This window comes from Penicillium cinerascens (assembly GCF_028974065.1).
Source record: "Penicillium cinerascens strain IBT 15544 chromosome Unknown scaffold_4_segment0_segment1, whole genome shotgun sequence".
In the NCBI taxonomy this organism is placed as follows: Eukaryota; Fungi; Ascomycota; class Eurotiomycetes; order Eurotiales; family Aspergillaceae; genus Penicillium; species Penicillium cinerascens.
The window spans coordinates 4,604,940-4,622,117 of record NW_026695298.1 but is presented as its reverse complement, the minus strand read 5'-3'; the positions used below and the strand labels follow the sequence as shown (position 1 = coordinate 4,622,117).

General features: G+C 51.9%; 7 protein-coding genes across 7 annotated transcripts; 3 read left to right on the top strand and 4 right to left on the bottom strand.

Annotated features, from left to right (window-relative positions):
- Positions 1 to 500: 500 nt before the first annotated feature.
- On the top strand, positions 501 to 1,205 carry xanA (isonitrile hydratase-like protein xanA; the record flags this gene model as incomplete). Its single annotated transcript, XM_058457941.1, has 1 exon — positions 501 to 1,205. The coding sequence occupies one exon, from the start codon at positions 501 to 503 to the stop codon at positions 1,203 to 1,205; it is 705 nt and encodes a 234-aa protein (XP_058304840.1).
- A 947-nt stretch (positions 1,206 to 2,152) lies between these two features.
- Positions 2,153 to 4,315, top strand: xanB (isocyanide synthase xanB; the record flags this gene model as incomplete). Its single annotated transcript, XM_058457940.1, has 2 exons — positions 2,153 to 2,741; positions 2,793 to 4,315. 2 exons carry the CDS (start codon positions 2,153 to 2,155, stop codon positions 4,313 to 4,315), a joined length of 2,112 nt encoding a protein of 703 aa, XP_058304839.1.
- Positions 4,316 to 5,191: 876 nt separating this feature from the next.
- On the bottom strand, positions 5,192 to 6,218 carry xanC (transcription factor xanC; the record flags this gene model as incomplete). The annotated part of the gene is made up of 3 exons (XM_058457939.1): positions 5,192 to 5,523; positions 5,586 to 6,062; positions 6,107 to 6,218. 3 exons carry the CDS (start codon positions 6,216 to 6,218, stop codon positions 5,192 to 5,194), a joined length of 921 nt encoding a protein of 306 aa, XP_058304838.1.
- Positions 6,219 to 8,114: 1,896 nt separating this feature from the next.
- N7498_010882 (DUF4149 domain-containing protein) lies at positions 8,115 to 8,735 on the top strand (the record flags this gene model as incomplete). The annotated part of the gene is made up of 3 exons (XM_058457938.1): positions 8,115 to 8,198; positions 8,252 to 8,522; positions 8,572 to 8,735. The coding sequence occupies 3 exons, from the start codon at positions 8,115 to 8,117 to the stop codon at positions 8,733 to 8,735; spliced, it is 519 nt and encodes a 172-aa protein (XP_058304837.1).
- A 246-nt stretch (positions 8,736 to 8,981) lies between these two features.
- On the bottom strand, positions 8,982 to 10,921 carry N7498_010881 (MDR family MFS transporter; the record flags this gene model as incomplete). The annotated part of the gene is made up of 8 exons (XM_058457937.1): positions 8,982 to 9,415; positions 9,466 to 9,667; positions 9,717 to 10,140; positions 10,193 to 10,223; positions 10,273 to 10,363; positions 10,412 to 10,550; positions 10,605 to 10,774; positions 10,829 to 10,921. The coding sequence occupies 8 exons, from the start codon at positions 10,919 to 10,921 to the stop codon at positions 8,982 to 8,984; spliced, it is 1,584 nt and encodes a 527-aa protein (XP_058304836.1).
- Positions 10,922 to 12,143: 1,222 nt separating this feature from the next.
- On the bottom strand, positions 12,144 to 13,588 carry N7498_010880 (uncharacterized protein; the record flags this gene model as incomplete). The annotated part of the gene is made up of 2 exons (XM_058457936.1): positions 12,144 to 12,571; positions 12,634 to 13,588. The coding sequence occupies 2 exons, from the start codon at positions 13,586 to 13,588 to the stop codon at positions 12,144 to 12,146; spliced, it is 1,383 nt and encodes a 460-aa protein (XP_058304835.1).
- A 1,083-nt stretch (positions 13,589 to 14,671) lies between these two features.
- N7498_010879 (anaphase promoting complex subunit CDC16) lies at positions 14,672 to 17,018 on the bottom strand (the record flags this gene model as incomplete). The annotated part of the gene is made up of 2 exons (XM_058457935.1): positions 14,672 to 16,866; positions 16,922 to 17,018. 2 exons carry the CDS (start codon positions 17,016 to 17,018, stop codon positions 14,672 to 14,674), a joined length of 2,292 nt encoding a protein of 763 aa, XP_058304834.1.
- Between the last annotated feature and the right edge of the window lie 160 nt (positions 17,019 to 17,178).

Here is a 17,178-nt window from a genome sequence, read left to right as displayed (position 1 = left end):
ATTGGTATTGGACGGGAAATGCTTTCTACGCCCTGAAAGTTGACAGTTAGTAACGTGTAGTTTATAAGCATCCCCCACCACCCGAGGTTCGATCAATCGCGCCCACATCCCGATGGACCTTAACTCCGCTCAATGGCTAGAACTAGAGGCTGATAAAGCCCTCAAAAAAAATACACTATTAAATCGAGAAGGAACTTATTGCCAAAGATAGCATGACAGGATCTCCCTGCACGACAAAAGCACCGCATGGATCAAGTGTCGGTGAAGGATCTTCAGTCAATCGGCGAACCCGGAGATATCCCATGAGGTGGTACCGCATCGGCGTCAGCAGAGGAATATCCACCGTCGATGTAAATCTCACTTCCGTCTCTTTGCTTCCCTTCCACAGTCTAAACCCCGGTGTTTTCAAAGCATTCGTCTGCTCTTCGCTATCCACTGACCTATACTTGCGGTCTTTGCCTTCGTGACATCCCAGGAGGCCAGATCATAACTCTGACGCCATGTCTTCAACAACCGGTCCATGCTACAAGGTCGGGGTACTGCTCTTCCAAGGAACAGATATCCTCGATTTTGCGGGCCCGATGGAGGTTCTGTCTCATGTCTCTCACAACCGCAACCCCAACCAGCCAGATCGCATGTTTACACTTGAAACCATCGCCCAGAGCCCGACCATTTGTGCAGCCGGTGGAAGCTGCCTAACCGTGCAGGTCGATACATTGCTCGAACATGCACTCAGGCAGATCTACAAGTACGACATCCTGGTCGTTCCGGGTGGGACTCCCTCCGTGACCCAACCACTCGTCGATGGCGATGGGCCGGAGCTAGAATTCATTCGCCAATTTGCGGCCCTCTCTATTCCGCCGTCTCGGAAACCGCGCATCCTCTTTTCGGTCTGTACCGGGGTCCTCTTAGTGGGGGCTGCAGGTGTTCTAGGTGGGATGACTGTCACGACTCATCATCGCGCTGTCGACGAACTTCGAGCGATCTGTGAGCGCTTCAACAAGAGTGGGTCGTCTAATGTGTTGCATAAGCGTTACATTGATGGCGGTCTCCTAAAGGGGGGTTCGGTGCAGCTTATTACGGCCGGCGGGATTAGTTCGGGACTAGACGCTTCTCTTCACCTCGTGAGTCAGCTCACTGACCCGGATATGGCAGCCTTTGTATCTCGGGTGATGGAGTATGACTGGACTGAACAGGACAAATAATGTATGGTACGCTTGTAAGCCGGGCGAATTATGTCGTGTTTTAGCCGTTTCTTTTTTTTGGGGTTTTTTCTTAGCGAGCCTACACAAGATGTTGTTCTATCTACTATCGATGCTTATCCTTCATCACAGTAGTATCTTCCAAAGCTTCATGACCCCAATGTACCCTATAAACAAAACTTCACAGCGGCTTGCACTGCCACCGTCCTACGAGAACTCTACCAGCATTGAGAGTCTTCGTATGCTGAAATGACTCCAGGTTACACTGAGGGAACCATGGACACGAATGATTTGAGTTGAACTTGGAGCATTTCGACAAAGCCAACTAGATCGTTAAGCCGAATCCTATCTGTAGAGCCAACCGTTGTACCCAAATGCAACAGGAGTCATCCGGATCTAGCACGTCGACGGGGTTTCCAGTGACATTCTGGGGACATCCTTTACTCTCCGTTATCCCGCCGGTCTTATACGGGCTCTGCTGACACAATCTAATTCATGTTTCATCATTCTGCATCTCGATGACTGTAACAATCGGTGCCTTGGCAGTGGAAGTTTCCCCGCAAGCAGGGTTGTCCCGTTTTGTTTCATGTCCAGAGTATATCTTGTTTTAGACTCCGATTGCAGGAAAATGGGGTGAGACCCATCTACCTCGAGTTGTACAGGGCCAATGGATCGAGTGTTTTCGACCTCGATGGTTCAGCGTTATCCCCGTGATCTGAGTCCGCAGCGACGGACACAGTCATCAGGACGAATGTCATTGCCGATATCGTGCGGGAGGCTCTATACGCTCAGCACCGAGTATATAGCGTGATATCGCTCCGGTGAACCCGCTCTGTTCCGCTCTGGGTTTGTATGAATAGATTAGAGAGATTCTTCTGTCTCTAATTCAGAACTTGACTCGATCAATAGGACTTACCCATCAGTGTGACCCAAGTTCAACTCCGGCCACGATGGTTGCCCTCGCACCCATTGCGGACATCCTTCCCGCGCTATATCAGCAGAAACTCACTCAGAATGGTATGGTTCATTCCGAGGAGGAGTATACCGGCGATGTTACACCAACCAGCGTCATGACTGTGGGTATAGGCCCGTCGTCCGAATCTGACAGCGCCGATCCCATTCCCATTACCGCAAACGGCAATGCGTCTACAAGCCACGCGACAAATAGTGTCAACAAGGATATTGCACCTTCAATTCACTCTGGTAATAACCCGATCAATAGGAAGATGGCTGTCGATATCCTCAAGGTCATAGAGAGTTATGGTGTTGATTATGAGAAGAATGATGGTTCCTGGCAAGGGCTCGAGTCCTTCATCCCCACCGTGGAAGAACGAGTCAAACGAAGCGAACCGATTCGCATGATCCTTCCTGCTTTTCCTTTCAAGTCTCCCAATACACGAGACAAGGTACTGGGCACGATGCCTGACTTTGGTGAAGAGTTGGCCCTTGCTCATCTGAACGGGCTGTGCGAGAACATCGCTCAGGTATACGAACCTGGCGCCGATGTATACATCAGCTCGGACGGACTGATATACAATGGTAAGGGTCACCCCTATAGCTTATAATAAGGCTCTCTAAGAAAGCTACTAGATATCCTCGGAGTCTCTGACGAAACTGTCTGGGACTATGGAGAGGCCTTGCGACAAATGGCCGTCGAAAGAGGCCTCCGCCATGTGAAATTCATCCGTCTCTTCGAACTACTCGAACATCCCTGGGTCAAGACCGACAGCTCGGACGCTGCCAAAGCGTTCTATTTGGCCCATGCTAGCTGTCTTCGCCGCGAACTCATGTATAAACATGGTGACCCAGACTTTGACGCCGACGAGGCAATTAAGACTGACAACGACACCTGCTTGACATATCGCGGGTACATCAAATTCCTGACCAAAGATCTTGCGCACCAAAGCCAGATTCAGTTGCTGTCCAAACGCGCCAGACAGAGCCAGATTGCTCAAATCGCGCGCCAGATGATCGTCCGCGGCAAAATGTTCGCAGCCGCCATCAGAGCCAACCGAAAGGACTATGTCCGACTCTCCATCCACGAGTCCGCAGGGGAGAAGAAGCTGTCTGTATCTCTCATTCCTCAGCTTCGAGGAACCCTGGGTTTTACTCCGTGGCATACATCGGTAGTAGTGAGTGTGGATGGCTCATATCGCACTGTCCACACCGAGAACGTGCGCGAAACCCACGACCTGATCTACAAGAACGGCCAGCCGTATTACTTCCGCGAAAAGTCCGACATCTTCAACTGGGCTGAAGATGGTGTCTCCGTCAAGTTCGAGCACCTTTATCCCTGCGGGCTTATCGTTCGTCCTGCCGACATTGACAATGTCAACCCGCCCCCTTCCATCAGTGCTCTGCCCATGCGCAAGGTCCGCCAGCTTTCAAACAACATGTCGCCTGTAATTCTGCGCGGTTTTGCGGATACTCTCCAGGAGGATCTATACGTTCAAGCTGGTGAAAATCTGGGTACTATTCTCCCGTGGAGTTTTGGCATTATCCAAAAAGTCCGCGACGCCGGACGCACCGACAAGCTGGCCAACAATGTCTCCTCAAACGAAGCTATGCCCATGCACTTTGATGGAATGTTCAAGCTTGAAGAGGTTACAGATCCTGTAACGGGAGAGACGAAGAAAGTCCAGCGTCCACCGGGGTACCAATTCTTCACCTGCCTCGCCACGGCACCGAAGGGAAGTGGATATACGCTCTTTGCCAGCTCGCGGCTCTTCTTCAGGTATCTGCCGCTCCCATGGACAGCAGATCGTTTGGAGAATATCACTTGGGCAATGGATAACGACGGGTTCTGGGACGCGAAGCTGAGGAACTTACCACTGGTTGTGAAGCATCCTGTTTCAGGATTGCCCTGTGTGCGCTGGCACCAGCCGTGGGACTCGACCAAGACAAAGTTCTCAACTTGTGATGTCATCATTGAGAATGATCATCCCAGTCTAGTTGATGTTATGGATAGAGTTACTTATGACCATCGTGTCTGTTTGCGTTTTGAGTGGGAGAAGGGTGACATGCTCATTAGCGATAACACGGCCATGCTGCATACCCGCACGGGGTATAAGACTGATTGTGATCGGGAGCTGTGGCGTATTCATTTTGATTAGATACTCTGGATCTGCTCTCGGGCTTTGGACTCTTGTTTGTCACTCGTTGTCTGGACTCGTGGAAGTTTCGTGTGCCTAGGTGACCAAACTGTGACAGACTCTTGCTAAGAGAAGGCATAATCTCGATCTTATTAAGCTCTTTTCAGATCCTGCGTCTAGTCTCTTGTGGTTTGTTGTGATCTTCGCTTACTAAAGTATACTAACCAATCCTTAAAAATGGTCAGCTTGAATAACGCTGGCTTCTCGTCTGCCTGACGGTTGCACTCATGCATCTATTCTGACCCCGCAATGTGACCAACCGATCAAAAAAAGCTGAAATTCCCGACGACTCTTGTAATTTATTTATGTAATCTAGTCATGGTTCGGGTCGAGAAGTGCCAGTCCAAAGTATGGCGCCCCTTCCCCGTCACCACCATCACCGCATGCTTCTACATTTTGATATCAGCCTATCGTTTCATTTGAGAAATACTTTTTTCCCCTTTCTTTGACAAGTGACCAGGTGGTATAGGCTGCACATTTGCCCTTTCTGGCAGTCGCATAAGCAGCTTCCCTAGCCATCTCCCTACTTTTATACAACTCACATAGTCTGCAATAATTTGACGCTGTTATGATCTAGAGATTTAACACACAATTCTCTATGGGAAATATCACATATATAGCCGTTATTCCTCACAGAAAATCATTGAAGTGAGGGAAGATGACATTGTTCTTACCAGCACCATCCATATTTGATATATCTCACCATTGCGAAATGATTGCTTTTCTTATGCTTTATGATATATGCCCTCGGCGCCAGTGTCATCTTCATAACTGTCATCTATCATGATACAAATCAGACCTTTACATGGTCCCAGAGCTGAATTCTTTCCTGGCATCTCACAACCTCATCCCTGAAAGCCCTCCACCGGGGGAACTCTGCATCTTGTGTGGTGGATATCTCGGCGTGTAGGTACCCGGAACCGTCCACGGCCCAGATGACATCTGCGCTGTGGAAGATGCAGTTGAACTCTGCATTTGGCACTGACATCCCAGTGATGCATTCATCTGCAGTGGTGATAGTGGTTCCATCCCATTTCCTAGTAGTGTTGGCGCAGGTGAAGGATATCCGGCTGTGGCTGCGAAGGCTGAGTCTGGAGGAACAAGAACGATAATCTTGGATTGTGGTGATATGGTGCTAAGCACTTGGAGGATCTGCGGTAATGCTGTTTCTATATGTCGTATTAGATTAGTTGATGCCCATTTGTGTAACGTAAAGCCCGGACTGGCTCACCAGTAGCAACATAGTATAGAGGCTGGTTTTGATTGTTAGCTTGCTCGCTTGGAAGAGAGTTCCCCGTGTCGAATACATCATGAAAATTCTCTTCGCTGCTGCGCTCAGATGGCTCTATACCGGCGTTTTCCACCCAGTTTGGCGCTGAAGGTACCGAGCACATTGACTCAGTAGAAAGCCCTCCATCAGGGAAGCATGTCTGATCTCCCTGGAGTCCCGAGGTTGCAGGAAAAGACATATGTCGAGACCACGGAGCTGGTGTATATGGCTGAGTAAATTGGGAGGATGGCTCAGCGGTCAAAGGGGACGGATGTCGAGAATCAATGTTGAAACTAGAGTTTGGGGGTATATGGCGTGAAGAAAGCAGAGGCGAAGGTACGTATGGATGGCCCCAGCCATTGAGAGCAGCGGCAGCCCTAAGCTCGTTGGCAATTACACGCTCCTGTAGCTTGGCAATGCGATCCCTGATTTTACGTCCTAGCTAGTGTTAGCCTTGAATCCACTCGCCATTGCGGACTCACGATGATTTCTCTGGGACAGACGGTTTTGAAGGCGCCGCCGTTCTAACGGATCCTCTTTCTGGTCGAGCGAATCATCGCTATTTGGCGACTTCGGGGACTTAGCGGTTTTCATGACTGCTGTTTTTGATTTGTATCAATTTTATGCGTCAGAGTATTTTTAACATCGTCGAGGGTTTATAAATGAGAGAGATATCGGCGCGCAGAAACTCTGCACCGGCAGGCTGTTGCTGGATATCCAGAATTTATAATGGCGCAATCCATGTGCAAGGACCATAAATCTCACGGTGACACGCACCTGTGCAACCGGTGGCCCGAGGCCAGAGTCGGTCTGAAAATGACTGGCGATGGATCAAGCCTTTCAGCCTCGTGATGGGTCTATGCGACTTTGCCTTTCTCAGCTTATTAGTAGGTGGGAGGATTCCTGGACAGGCAACTCTTGCATCTCATTGTTGCTCCTGTTGTGTTCGTTCCACGCATCAAAGAATGCAGGGATGATCCAGCCGCCAGCGATGGCGATTGCCCTGAATATCCGGCTACCAGCGGCCTGGAATATGGCGTGGCACATGTTTAGATGGCAATGGCTTCAGAAACCGGCCTATTCGCATCGTCTGGAGCCACTTGGCGTGGCGAGAACTGTGAGACATTTCTTGGGAGCTATTCTCCTGATTCCTAGAAGTAACGGTGATTCTCGGAACAAGGCTTGATCTGGTGAGACTCGTGGTGAGCTGGGATGTACCCCCGATAGAAGTCCATCACCCCTTTATCCAAGTATTTCGCTGTAGATGCGATTATATGCCATGGCTTAAGCACCCCGGAACACGCCTGGTGATGTTCATTTCGATCCACGCTGCAATTCTGACCTAACGTCTCACGGCAATGTCGCACTTTCAGCGACGTGAATCCAGCCTTTAAATCTGGCATTCCAAAATAGAACAGTATGCCCTGCTAGTTTTTCCTCTCTTTCTCCGGGCGTTAAATGGACACGCAATGATGACGAGATCCGAATATGCCCCGGGCCGCGCAAAGTCCAAAGCCAGTCTTTACCACCTGCCTTATTAGGAAAGTAGATAAAATGGTATTCTAGCACGATGGCATTCCCAGCTCACCGCTATGTCATTGTGCTCTGGCGTGTATATGTACCCATGTCCTAGCCAGTTTCTGGCATGTGCCAGCTGCGATGATCTGGAGGCGGCTCGACGCTGGCAGAACCCTGCCACTGCCATGTGGACGAGATCGAGGACTGGATCTACTTGTGCCGGAGAGATGCGTGTGAGATTTTGACCCCGGTGATGGGCAGCGGAGCGGTCGGTTTCACTTTCCTATGGCCTTGGGCTGGAGGACCGATACACTGTGCGACGCCCGTGGATCGGCCGCGGTAATTGGCGAGGAGATCCTAGGTCTTTATGGCTCTGATTAAGCAGGATATAGCGATTTACTTAGGCTGGTACTTTCGTATGTCGAAGTTGAACATGGGGGCACCTACGTAAATGACACTGGAGGTACAATGGAACAGGCATACTTTGTTGTCTACATAAGATAGTGTAAAGGCGACGACATCCACGTCAAGTGCTCACTGATATTTGGGCAAATTCGGGTCAAATAAACTTTGCTAACCAGGCTTTATTTTGTACATTTCCGTCTACCAAAGTTGTCGGCGACACCGATGATCACCACGACACGAAGTTAGGGCACGGCCGTTCACCAATCACCATCATCACTTTACATATTTCCAACGGCCAACCAAGTCAACCAAGCCAACCTGCGATCAGCTCAAATCAGAATTCATAGCCAAACTAGCCAACGGCACAAGAAATCCCCGTCAGCCACCAAGCCCCAAGTAACCAGGCAGCCAGATTTGCCAGGTACTTTGTTCAAAGGATTGCGTTCCGTGCAACCCCACCTTTTCTCCCTGCACCGAGCCGTAGATATTTGCTGACCAGATACACTGACTTAACTCTTTCCAAGATTCTCACATCCTCCCTGCCACTCATCACTACTTACCAGCAAGATGGAAGTCCTCAAAACAGTCGGAAACCTGCTCCCCTGCCACCTGCTCTCCTATGGCGCTCTGCTCGGTACGGAAGTGTACCAGGTACCCCTGCCCATCATCTACACCACCAATACAAAGAGATAACACCCCATCAGACCTTCGTCAACACCAAAATATGCTACCGAGAGCTCCCGATGCGCGAGTTCATCGCACTCAACAAACGCATCTTCCCCGTTTACTTCGGCTGCCAGGTCGGACTAGTCGCGCTGACAGCTGCCACACGACCACCGTTCAGTATCGTGTCACTGGCAAAGGATCTGTGGAGCGCTGCGCCACTGGGTGTGGTTTTGGTGATGGGTTCTTTGAACTGGTTTGTTTACGGGCCTCGGACTACGACCGCTTCGCTGGTTAGACGAGTGCTTCATGGTAATATTTCTCCTCTCGGCTGCAAGTATCGGGACTGATTGGTATACAGAAAAGCAGGATGGATCGGCAGACCCGGATGATGCAAAGATTCACCGGGCGAATCGGAGCTTTGCGCGAAACCACGCCATGTCCATCCACATCAACGCTATTGCACTTGTGGCTACGGTCTGGTACGGCTTTTCGCTGTCGTCTAGCATTCTGAATGGATTCTAAACTTGATCAAAAGGCAGGGAAATACATGACCGGCAGAAACCTTGATAAAATACAATGTAAATGTAAATCCATAAGACCATCACGTCTTGTATCTCTACTCCTTTATCAATGCAGTCATTGAAAACTCTCGCTTCTCAAACAGATATCCGGGTAAATCGGATACTCTTACCCTGCGATAGCCGCTTGCATGAATATCCTCTCTCGCTATCATCCAATTAGCTCCATTTCCTTGTTTGGCTTGGTGAATCAACGTGCCTTCATAAACAGAGACCCAACAACCGTCAAAGCGCCGGCGGTTACGACCAGATAGTATGTGCGAGACATGGCATCGACCACGGCATGGAGCACCTTCAGTCGAGTCTCTGCTGGTATCTGCTTAAGGACCCCGCTGTTTGACCCCGAAATTGCTCCCCGGAGTGCATGCTGGGGGAGGTTGGGCAGAATACTCTGTAGCTTGTCGAGTGCCTTGTTTTGGAACACGGCTCCGGAAATTGCTAATGCAAGAACGATGCCAAGGTTCTGCGCCAGAGCAATAAAAGATGAGGCATCCGATGCCCGTGACGGGGATACCTTGGCCTGTGCTACCGAGAAGCTTGCCTGGATGAACATACCCGCGCCGATTCCGATGAGAGCAGAATATCCGTAGACCCGGCTGTTGGGGCTATTCTCGTCGATGATGCCTTTGCCTCGTATAAGCCATCCGCCAATTCACGCAAGCGAAGATACATACTCATTAAAGCGCCTCCAATGGTTGTCAGTATCCCACCAGTCAGATACCAAGGCATGTAGTATCCAAATTTGGACATCAGACCGCCGTTTGCGAATCCGAAGACTACCATGAGGCAAATAAATGGAAGCAATCGCACGCCTGCAGTTAGAGCTGAGTCTCCTCTCACGAATTGGAAATACAAGGGAATGTAGTAGGTGGGAATCTAGAGAGCATCAGCTAATTCGGGCTCGGTCAAGGAAGACATCACTCACGAAAACACAGGTGGAAGCAGAGCACATGAGTGCAAACAGCAGCCACATAAGAGGTTGGCGTAGAAAGTCAGCTGGAAAAATGCGCTCTGTATCCGTAGTGCCAATGGTGAATCGCTGTTGCAGAGCAAACAAAAGCAGCAAGACTCCACCGACAACCCAAAGAGCGATTTCTTGCCCAGCACCCCAGTCATAGATATTGCCTCCAAAGTTGATAGCCATGATGAGGGCCGTGAAAGCACCGACATTCAATATCATGCCGAGATAGTCGATCTGCAGCAGCTTCTGTTTGAGCCCGATGTCCTGTGGATCTCCACGGGGCAGGAAGAAGATGTAAATCGGAGCGAAAGCACCGCCGATGCAGAGATTGATATAAAAGGCCCATCGCCAGGTCGCATGTGAGTTTTCCGAGAACGCACCACCGATTCTATCAAGTGTTGTCAGTATTGGCTTTTGCAAAGAGTCAGTATTATCCTTACACCGGCCCAAGCACAGTCCCAGATCCCCAAGCTAGAACAATCATTAGCATCTGGATAATATCTAAAGGTCCAAAACATACTGATTCCGGTGAGCGCCATATAGTTTGGGCGTTGCCGAACGGAAGTAGTGAGCGAGAGCAGGGTAATGCAGCCAAGGTACATTCCCGCGCCCTGTTATCTGTCAGCTCCAAGGTATCCACGGGGTTTCTTCATACTTACCCCCAACCCTGCAAGAGCACGGCCAACAATGAACGCGTTCATGCTAGGAGCAGCTCCACAGAGAGCACTGCCAGCCTCAAAGAGGATGACCGAGATCAGGTATAGCCATTTCGCGCTGAAGATGCCGAACAGCTTTCCCCTGCACAGAAGCTGTCAATCGAGTGTCTAGAGAATCTCTTGAAGAGATCATTACCAGGTAATAATCGTAGCTGAACCAGACAGCACAAAAGCGACACCCAGCCAGCTCAGCTTTCCCACCTCCCCAAACCGATTGACGATAGGCGACTGTACATCAGCGACAATTGTATTATCCAGCGAAAAAAGGAAAGTGGAGGAGAGGATCGTCAGGACAATGAGAATCCACTGTTCGGGGTTAGTAGACATGCCGGACGCGATAGAATGGATAACAAAACTCACCAACGGTTTGGAGACCTTGGACTGGAGATTCTCCTGAACAAAGTCCACATCCTGAACAGTTTCCTGAGTACTATCCTTGCTTTCAGTATCCATATTGCGCTTCCACATGTAAATCAAAGAAGAAAAGACAGAAGTGAAGCCACGCGGTCAGGGACAGTTATGAAGCAGGGAAAGAGCGTCAAGGGGCATTTCGCTCATGTCATCTGTTGTGCAACCACACCGGGACAGTCCGATAACTGACTCAGGTTGAGCACGATTCAGGCTCCTCTCTTGCCGGGACATGCGTTGGGGTCTTGAATAGTATCATCCCACGGCCCATAAATTGCTCACTTGCCCATTCTTGCGAGGGTATCACAATGGTATGTCCTGTTTCATGAATGTCGCAAAGAATTCGATGGGTCTATGGATGAGAAAGGGGAAATATACTTTCAGGATTACCCTCCGGTCCCCTCGATGGCGTTGAGCTGATTTTTGGGCACTGATGGAAGTGGAGGAAGCCGTCGTGTTCTGAACTTGGGCTGTCCGTTTGTAATTGGCTTCGTTTCTGCTACGTTTGACTGGAAATAAGGTCGACGGATTTCTGTTTGTTCTGCTGTGTGCAGTAGTCAGGTACCTAGCTACTTAGCAAGTATAGACAGGAGTATTCAAGGCCGGCTGTATAGAGTGAACCCTTGTGGTCTTGGGTTGTCCACTAAGCGGAAGCAAACTTACTGTATTCCCGTCAGATTCCTCTGAATATAGTCTCGATCATTGGTAGCATGCCATTATTGGCCCTGGCATAATTTCCAAGGTTCGACTGTCCACCACAGAGCTCGGAGGTTTCGGAACAGATGCTCAAACGCCGAAACCCGGGAGATACGATCGCCCGAGAACAGGCTCCGTGCCGCTGACAGTCGAGGTGGGGTTTCTTGAGACATGTATCTGCCATGCAGATAGTACCTAGATCCATATATCCCCGGGCTCGTCTTAGAGCAGCTCATCTCATCTCATCTCCGGAAGTCATCTTCTCCTCTACATCCCTGCCTTTGACGAAGCAATTGTGAAAGAAAGGATTCAAATCCTCGTCCCCATATTATTAAAGGTATCTGTATCTGAATCTATCTGTATATGCCAGGCTGCCAAAAAAAAAAAAAGAAAAGAAAAGAAAATCAATGCTGTGGTATCACGTATATCACGCTGAACGCCTCCGTTGCTGATTGACATCTCTCTTCCCTTCAACTCCAACTGTGCGCGTGAAAAAAGGCGGCACGGGGAAGATATCTAACATTATGGTGTATGGATTAGGGTCGTAGCTCTCTATTGATGTTTATGCAGGTCACGAAAAGGCCACATCGGCCCGGAACTCGAGCATCTTCGGACTCTCCAGCAGCACGAATGACTCGTACCGCAGTCCGCGCTCCTTGCCGTCTCGGACGGACCATGGATTCACCGTGCTGTTCCACACGCTGCCGTAGCCGCCAAAGAGCGAACGCCAATAGCATGCTTCGGCTGCCGGTGTGAGATAGCGCTCACGGAAGGTCTTGACGCTGTTTTTTGCGATGCGTTCCGCCGCGTCGGTGTCGCGAACCAGTGGCTCGATCTTGTCGGCCAGGTCGCTAAAGTCGCGCTCGACTTCGACGTAGTTCTGATTCGGTCCTTCGGAAACGAGGAGATAGTGGTGGTGTTGGATGTATTGGAGTTTGTGTGCGACGATGACTGAGTTACAGGCTTGTCGGTATTTGAGGGATGCGGAGTATGATCGTCCTGCGGAAAGAGTGTCAGTGATGATCCACCGGGAAAACGTTGCTGCTGATCTCGGATCTCACCTTCGACGTGGGCAATGAACATGTAATGGCAGTGGTCCTCCATCTTGAGCACGTTGGTGCCGGATGACCATTCGACCTGCTTTACATCGCCCCACGGCTTGTTTCGTGCCGCTTCCATTAACGCGCGGCGCAATTTCGGCGCAAAACTGGGCTTGCCGCGCCACACAAGCTGCGGCTTCTTCTCATCCCAGGGAAGATCCAATCGTTTGATGCGATCGACCACCTGGTCATAGGGACCGATGTAGTTGTTGGGATTGTCCCAGGCCCAGAAGCTGAAGTCCGGCATGAGCCAGACGCCCTCCTCCGTCGGAGTGCGCGCAAAGACCCAGACGGGATATTCCGAATTGGTCACGTCCTCCACTTTGTCTTCCACCGAGAAGACAAATTCGATGTCGCGGCGCGAGGCACGATCCTGGTCGGCGGCCAGCGCGCGGTGGATCGAGCTCAGCACTCCCAGAATTTTCCGTCGGTGGTCCTCACCATTGGCGCGTGCAGCAACGATGTGCAGGTAGCCCCGTGAAATAAAAACGCGCGCCATGCCCGGTTGCAGGTGAATGGCGTCGAGGTCCTCGGTCACCAAGCCGTTGAGGGAGCGCCAGTATTTCTGACCGCGCACGACATCTTCGAACAGGCCCGGGAAGGCAGCGTCGCATTGCCTGTGGTCAAGGGCCTCATTGCGGGCGTCGCGAGAGTAGTCGAAGTTCCACCGAGGGGAGGATGTGATTTCGACGCCGGCGTCGGGACAGGAGAGACAGGTAGAGCATTGGAAGGTGGTGGAGGTTTGACAGGCACAGTGGCCAGCGGGAATCAATTGCGTGAGGATGGGATGGATGTAGTCGCGATCGGAGTTCATGCCATACCAGATGGCGAGAATGACGCTGCAGGACAGACAAGCGATGATACAGAGAAGGGACAAGCCGCGTCTCGGGCGGATTAAGGGGAATATCGCGGTCATCGTGGTAGGAGCATATCTGCGTGGGAGGTCGGAGGGGTAGATGGAGGAGGGAAAGGGGAGGGTGGAGTGGAAACGGGCAAGGTCAGGGCAAAAGTTGGATATGAAATCCAAGTAGTGAAGAGGCTCACTTTTGAGCGCGGTGGGGCAGGCGTCATTCCCGTCATTCCTGCTGCTTTTGGCTGGCTTCGGTGCCTGCATGAGGCCCACATCGCGCCGTGGACGCGTCCAACACTGTTGCAGGGACTGCCCCTTGCCACCCGGGGTCGAGATGACCGTGGAATAGGTCTCCGTACTCTCCGTAAATTCATAGGACTAGGACGGTCCTATGGACGGAATCCAGGGTCCAAAACTAACAAGGTTCGAGCTCCGCCATCGCCGCGAAGCCAAGTAGCCTTGCGCCCGGACAAAAAGCAGGATCTTCATCATGACAGCCAGTCCAGACTCGGAATAGATTCAGCCCCCACGTAACCCTGCCCCAACCCGAGCTCGGGGGCCAAACCCTTTGGGGCCTTTCACGTTTACCGCTGTAACCATCCTACGTTTCATGGAGCCCAAGGCTCTTCGGGGCGAGGCTGTCGGGGCCCTTGTGGTGCTAAAATAAGGCCTAGCCACTAGCGGCAATCCACCCCCGTTGTGGCTGCTTGGCAAACCCCTAAAAACAGGCTCCCGTGAGAGGGATGAGATGGAAATGCGGGAAGTCTTCGAGTGGATATTGGGAATAAGATGGGAATAATACCGATCACTGCCTTTTTATCTTAGCAGCCGCGCCTAAGCCTTTTGACCTTATTTCTCGAGCATCGCCGTTGCGTGGACGGCGACAGGTACGTGGAGGTCACGTGAGGTCCTTTAGCCGCAGCTCGGCGACCCTGGTACACGTTACGCCCACGGGAAAACAGGGTCGGGAAGGAAAATCATCCGTTACAGAGCCCTGGCTCTGATGTATGCTGTGGAAGCCCCCCAATTCGCATACTTCCGTAAGTCTATCGGGTGAAAATGCCTGGTATAATAACATGAATCTGCTCCGCCCATGCCCCGTAGAATCTCCTCTTTTTCCTCCATAACGCCTGAAATACAATACGAGTCTTACTGTCGGGAGTGGCTTCGACGATGCTTGCGATTGCGTGCCGGTGTGTCTTTCATCCCCGTTTCTGGAGTCGCCGGCAGAGCCGACCGGCGCTGTCGACCGGGACGCACGCGACCCAAAGCCCGCCGAAGAAGTCCGTCAGCCTCCTCATCAAGAACCGATTCGACGTTTTCCTCGGCAGATTCGGTATCCACCGTTTCCGGTGTGGCTGCATGTGTCACTTCGTCCGTCCATTCCTCGGTATATGGTTCTGGCCGTGCTCGACGGCGCGAGCTCTCGTCCGTCATGTATCGTTCTTTGCCCCGCACCTCGCGCGATCGGTTCGGATTCCGACTTTGTGATCGGGCTCCTTCTTCGATCACTCTACGATCTTTCTCTCGGCCCTCCAGAGCCCAGAGTTCGAGAGCCCGCGAGAGTAGCGTACCCGCAACGCCTGCACCGCCTGCGGCATCTCCGCCCCCACTTGCTCCCAAGACTCGCACGGCCTCGTGCAGGGTGGCCACAGCCTCGGTAGTGCGACCGAGCTCCAGCAGCAGGAGTCCGCGCGAGGTATGCAATGATCCAACCAGACCCCGGTCTTCGTAGCCTCCAACGCCCGACGATGTAGCAACCGCTGAGGAGCCACCTGCCCCGCCGCCTAGGAAGGGAGAGTAGCCCATGCTAGTTCCACCTGCTCCCACTCGGAGGCATTCGTCGAATTCGCGAAGAGCTTCGGGGAGACGACCCAAGCGCCGCAAAGCATGTCCGAGATTGGCACGAGTAGCAACCCAAGCGCCAGGTTCACAGTGAAGAGAGATTGCTAACGCCAGGGCTTGTCGGAACAACTCCACGGCTGCGCCCAGGTTGTTTTGATGGTAGAATACGACGCCGAGCTCGTTCAGGACGAGGGGGTCCCCACCAAGCGGCGCGGCTGAGAGATTTGGAGGCAGACTAGGAGAAGAGCCCGGCACAGACCCCGTGGACATCGCATATGCAGCACACAGATACTCATGGGCGAGAGACATGTTGTTCAGTGCCAGATGTTGCATACCCAAGAAGAGCTGTGGCAGGTGACTGCCTTGGAACAGTCGTGCAGCTGTACTGTATGCCGCAATGGCTTGGTCATGCTCACCCTCGGCAGCAAAGGTGTGGGCGAATCCAATCCACGCTGGTGCTGAATGGGGATCAAGTAAAGAAGCCTTGGAGAAGAAGCGTCTGGCCTCGGCAATCTTGGACACTGCGAGGTAGTAAACACCGATGGCCAAGTACGTGTAGGGTTCTTCTGGAGCGTGGTCGGCCAGCATGTGGGAAAGCAAGAAAAGCGCATTGGTAGCTCCAGTTTCGTATAAACAGGCCAGATGCAGGGGATAAACTGCTGGAGCATGACCAAGATGGCTGTTCGCAGGCATGCTGGCGTTGTTCGTGGTCGTCAAGTCAGTCGATTGGGAGGTGGAGAGGATGGAAGAGGTCAATTCCAGGGCTTCCGCGAAGCGACACTGCGTGTAGAGTGCCTCTGCACGGGACAAGAGTATGTCCGGGTTTTCCGAGAGGTTGTAGTGTGTGGATAGTGTCTCCGTCGCATCCGATAGAATGGCGGGCGAGGAGTATTTGGACAGCCGGGTTGTATAGAGCATTTTGGTGAAATGTGCTGCTTCTTGAGCAATGGTGGGGTCCGGTGAGGAGACTGAGTCAAAGTCCAGGGATTCGAGGAACTCGAGCTCCTCCGTGGGCGACATCAACGAGTTCTTCATGAGTTGGTCGAATGCCTCGAAGCATTGCACGTCGATTCGCACCGCGTCTTTGTAACAGTCGCGAGCCCGGTCGAACGCGTTCTGCTTCGCAAAGCAGAGACCTCTCAAAAAACACATGGCCGCCTCGAATCGAACATTGTTGGCATCATCTCTCTCACGATCCTCCCCTCCTCGCTCGCTGCGCGCACTCTTCCCATTCCGCAATGTGACATGACTTTGGCCGTTAAGGTGCTGGATCTTTCGCCGACTGTTGGTATCGCGAACCAGGTCGGTGGGGTTGTGTTCGCCAAGTATTGATAGGGCCTGCTCGAATTGGTTCTGTTTGATATAGCAGTGGGCTGCAAGGTAACGACAGGCGGTGCTTCGAGAGACGAGATCTTTGCGGGACAACAAAGCTAGTGCGCGTGTGAAGTTGTTATTCGAAAAGTGGACTTGAGCGAGCCAGAAGGCATCCGAGTCGCTATCTGCACAAAATCTGTAAGCTTTGCTGCATTGAACCTGGCGCGACGAGAATCATACTGGTTAGTGCCAGCACCTTGTCGCCAATGTAGATGGCGGAATCATGCTGGCCGCGATTCAACGCGTCCTGCCGCCAGGAGCGTAGGTACTTTTCCATGGCCACAGGTCGGACGTGTCAGGGCCGGCGATACACAGCGTGGTGAAGCGGGCATTAGCTCTCGCGATGCACCTTCGGAGAATTTGCCAGTCGAGCGCCGCGGTGCTGCTCGCATGAGCGGGTCGCGGGTTGTGGACAAACAGTGGCCCGTGCACGTACA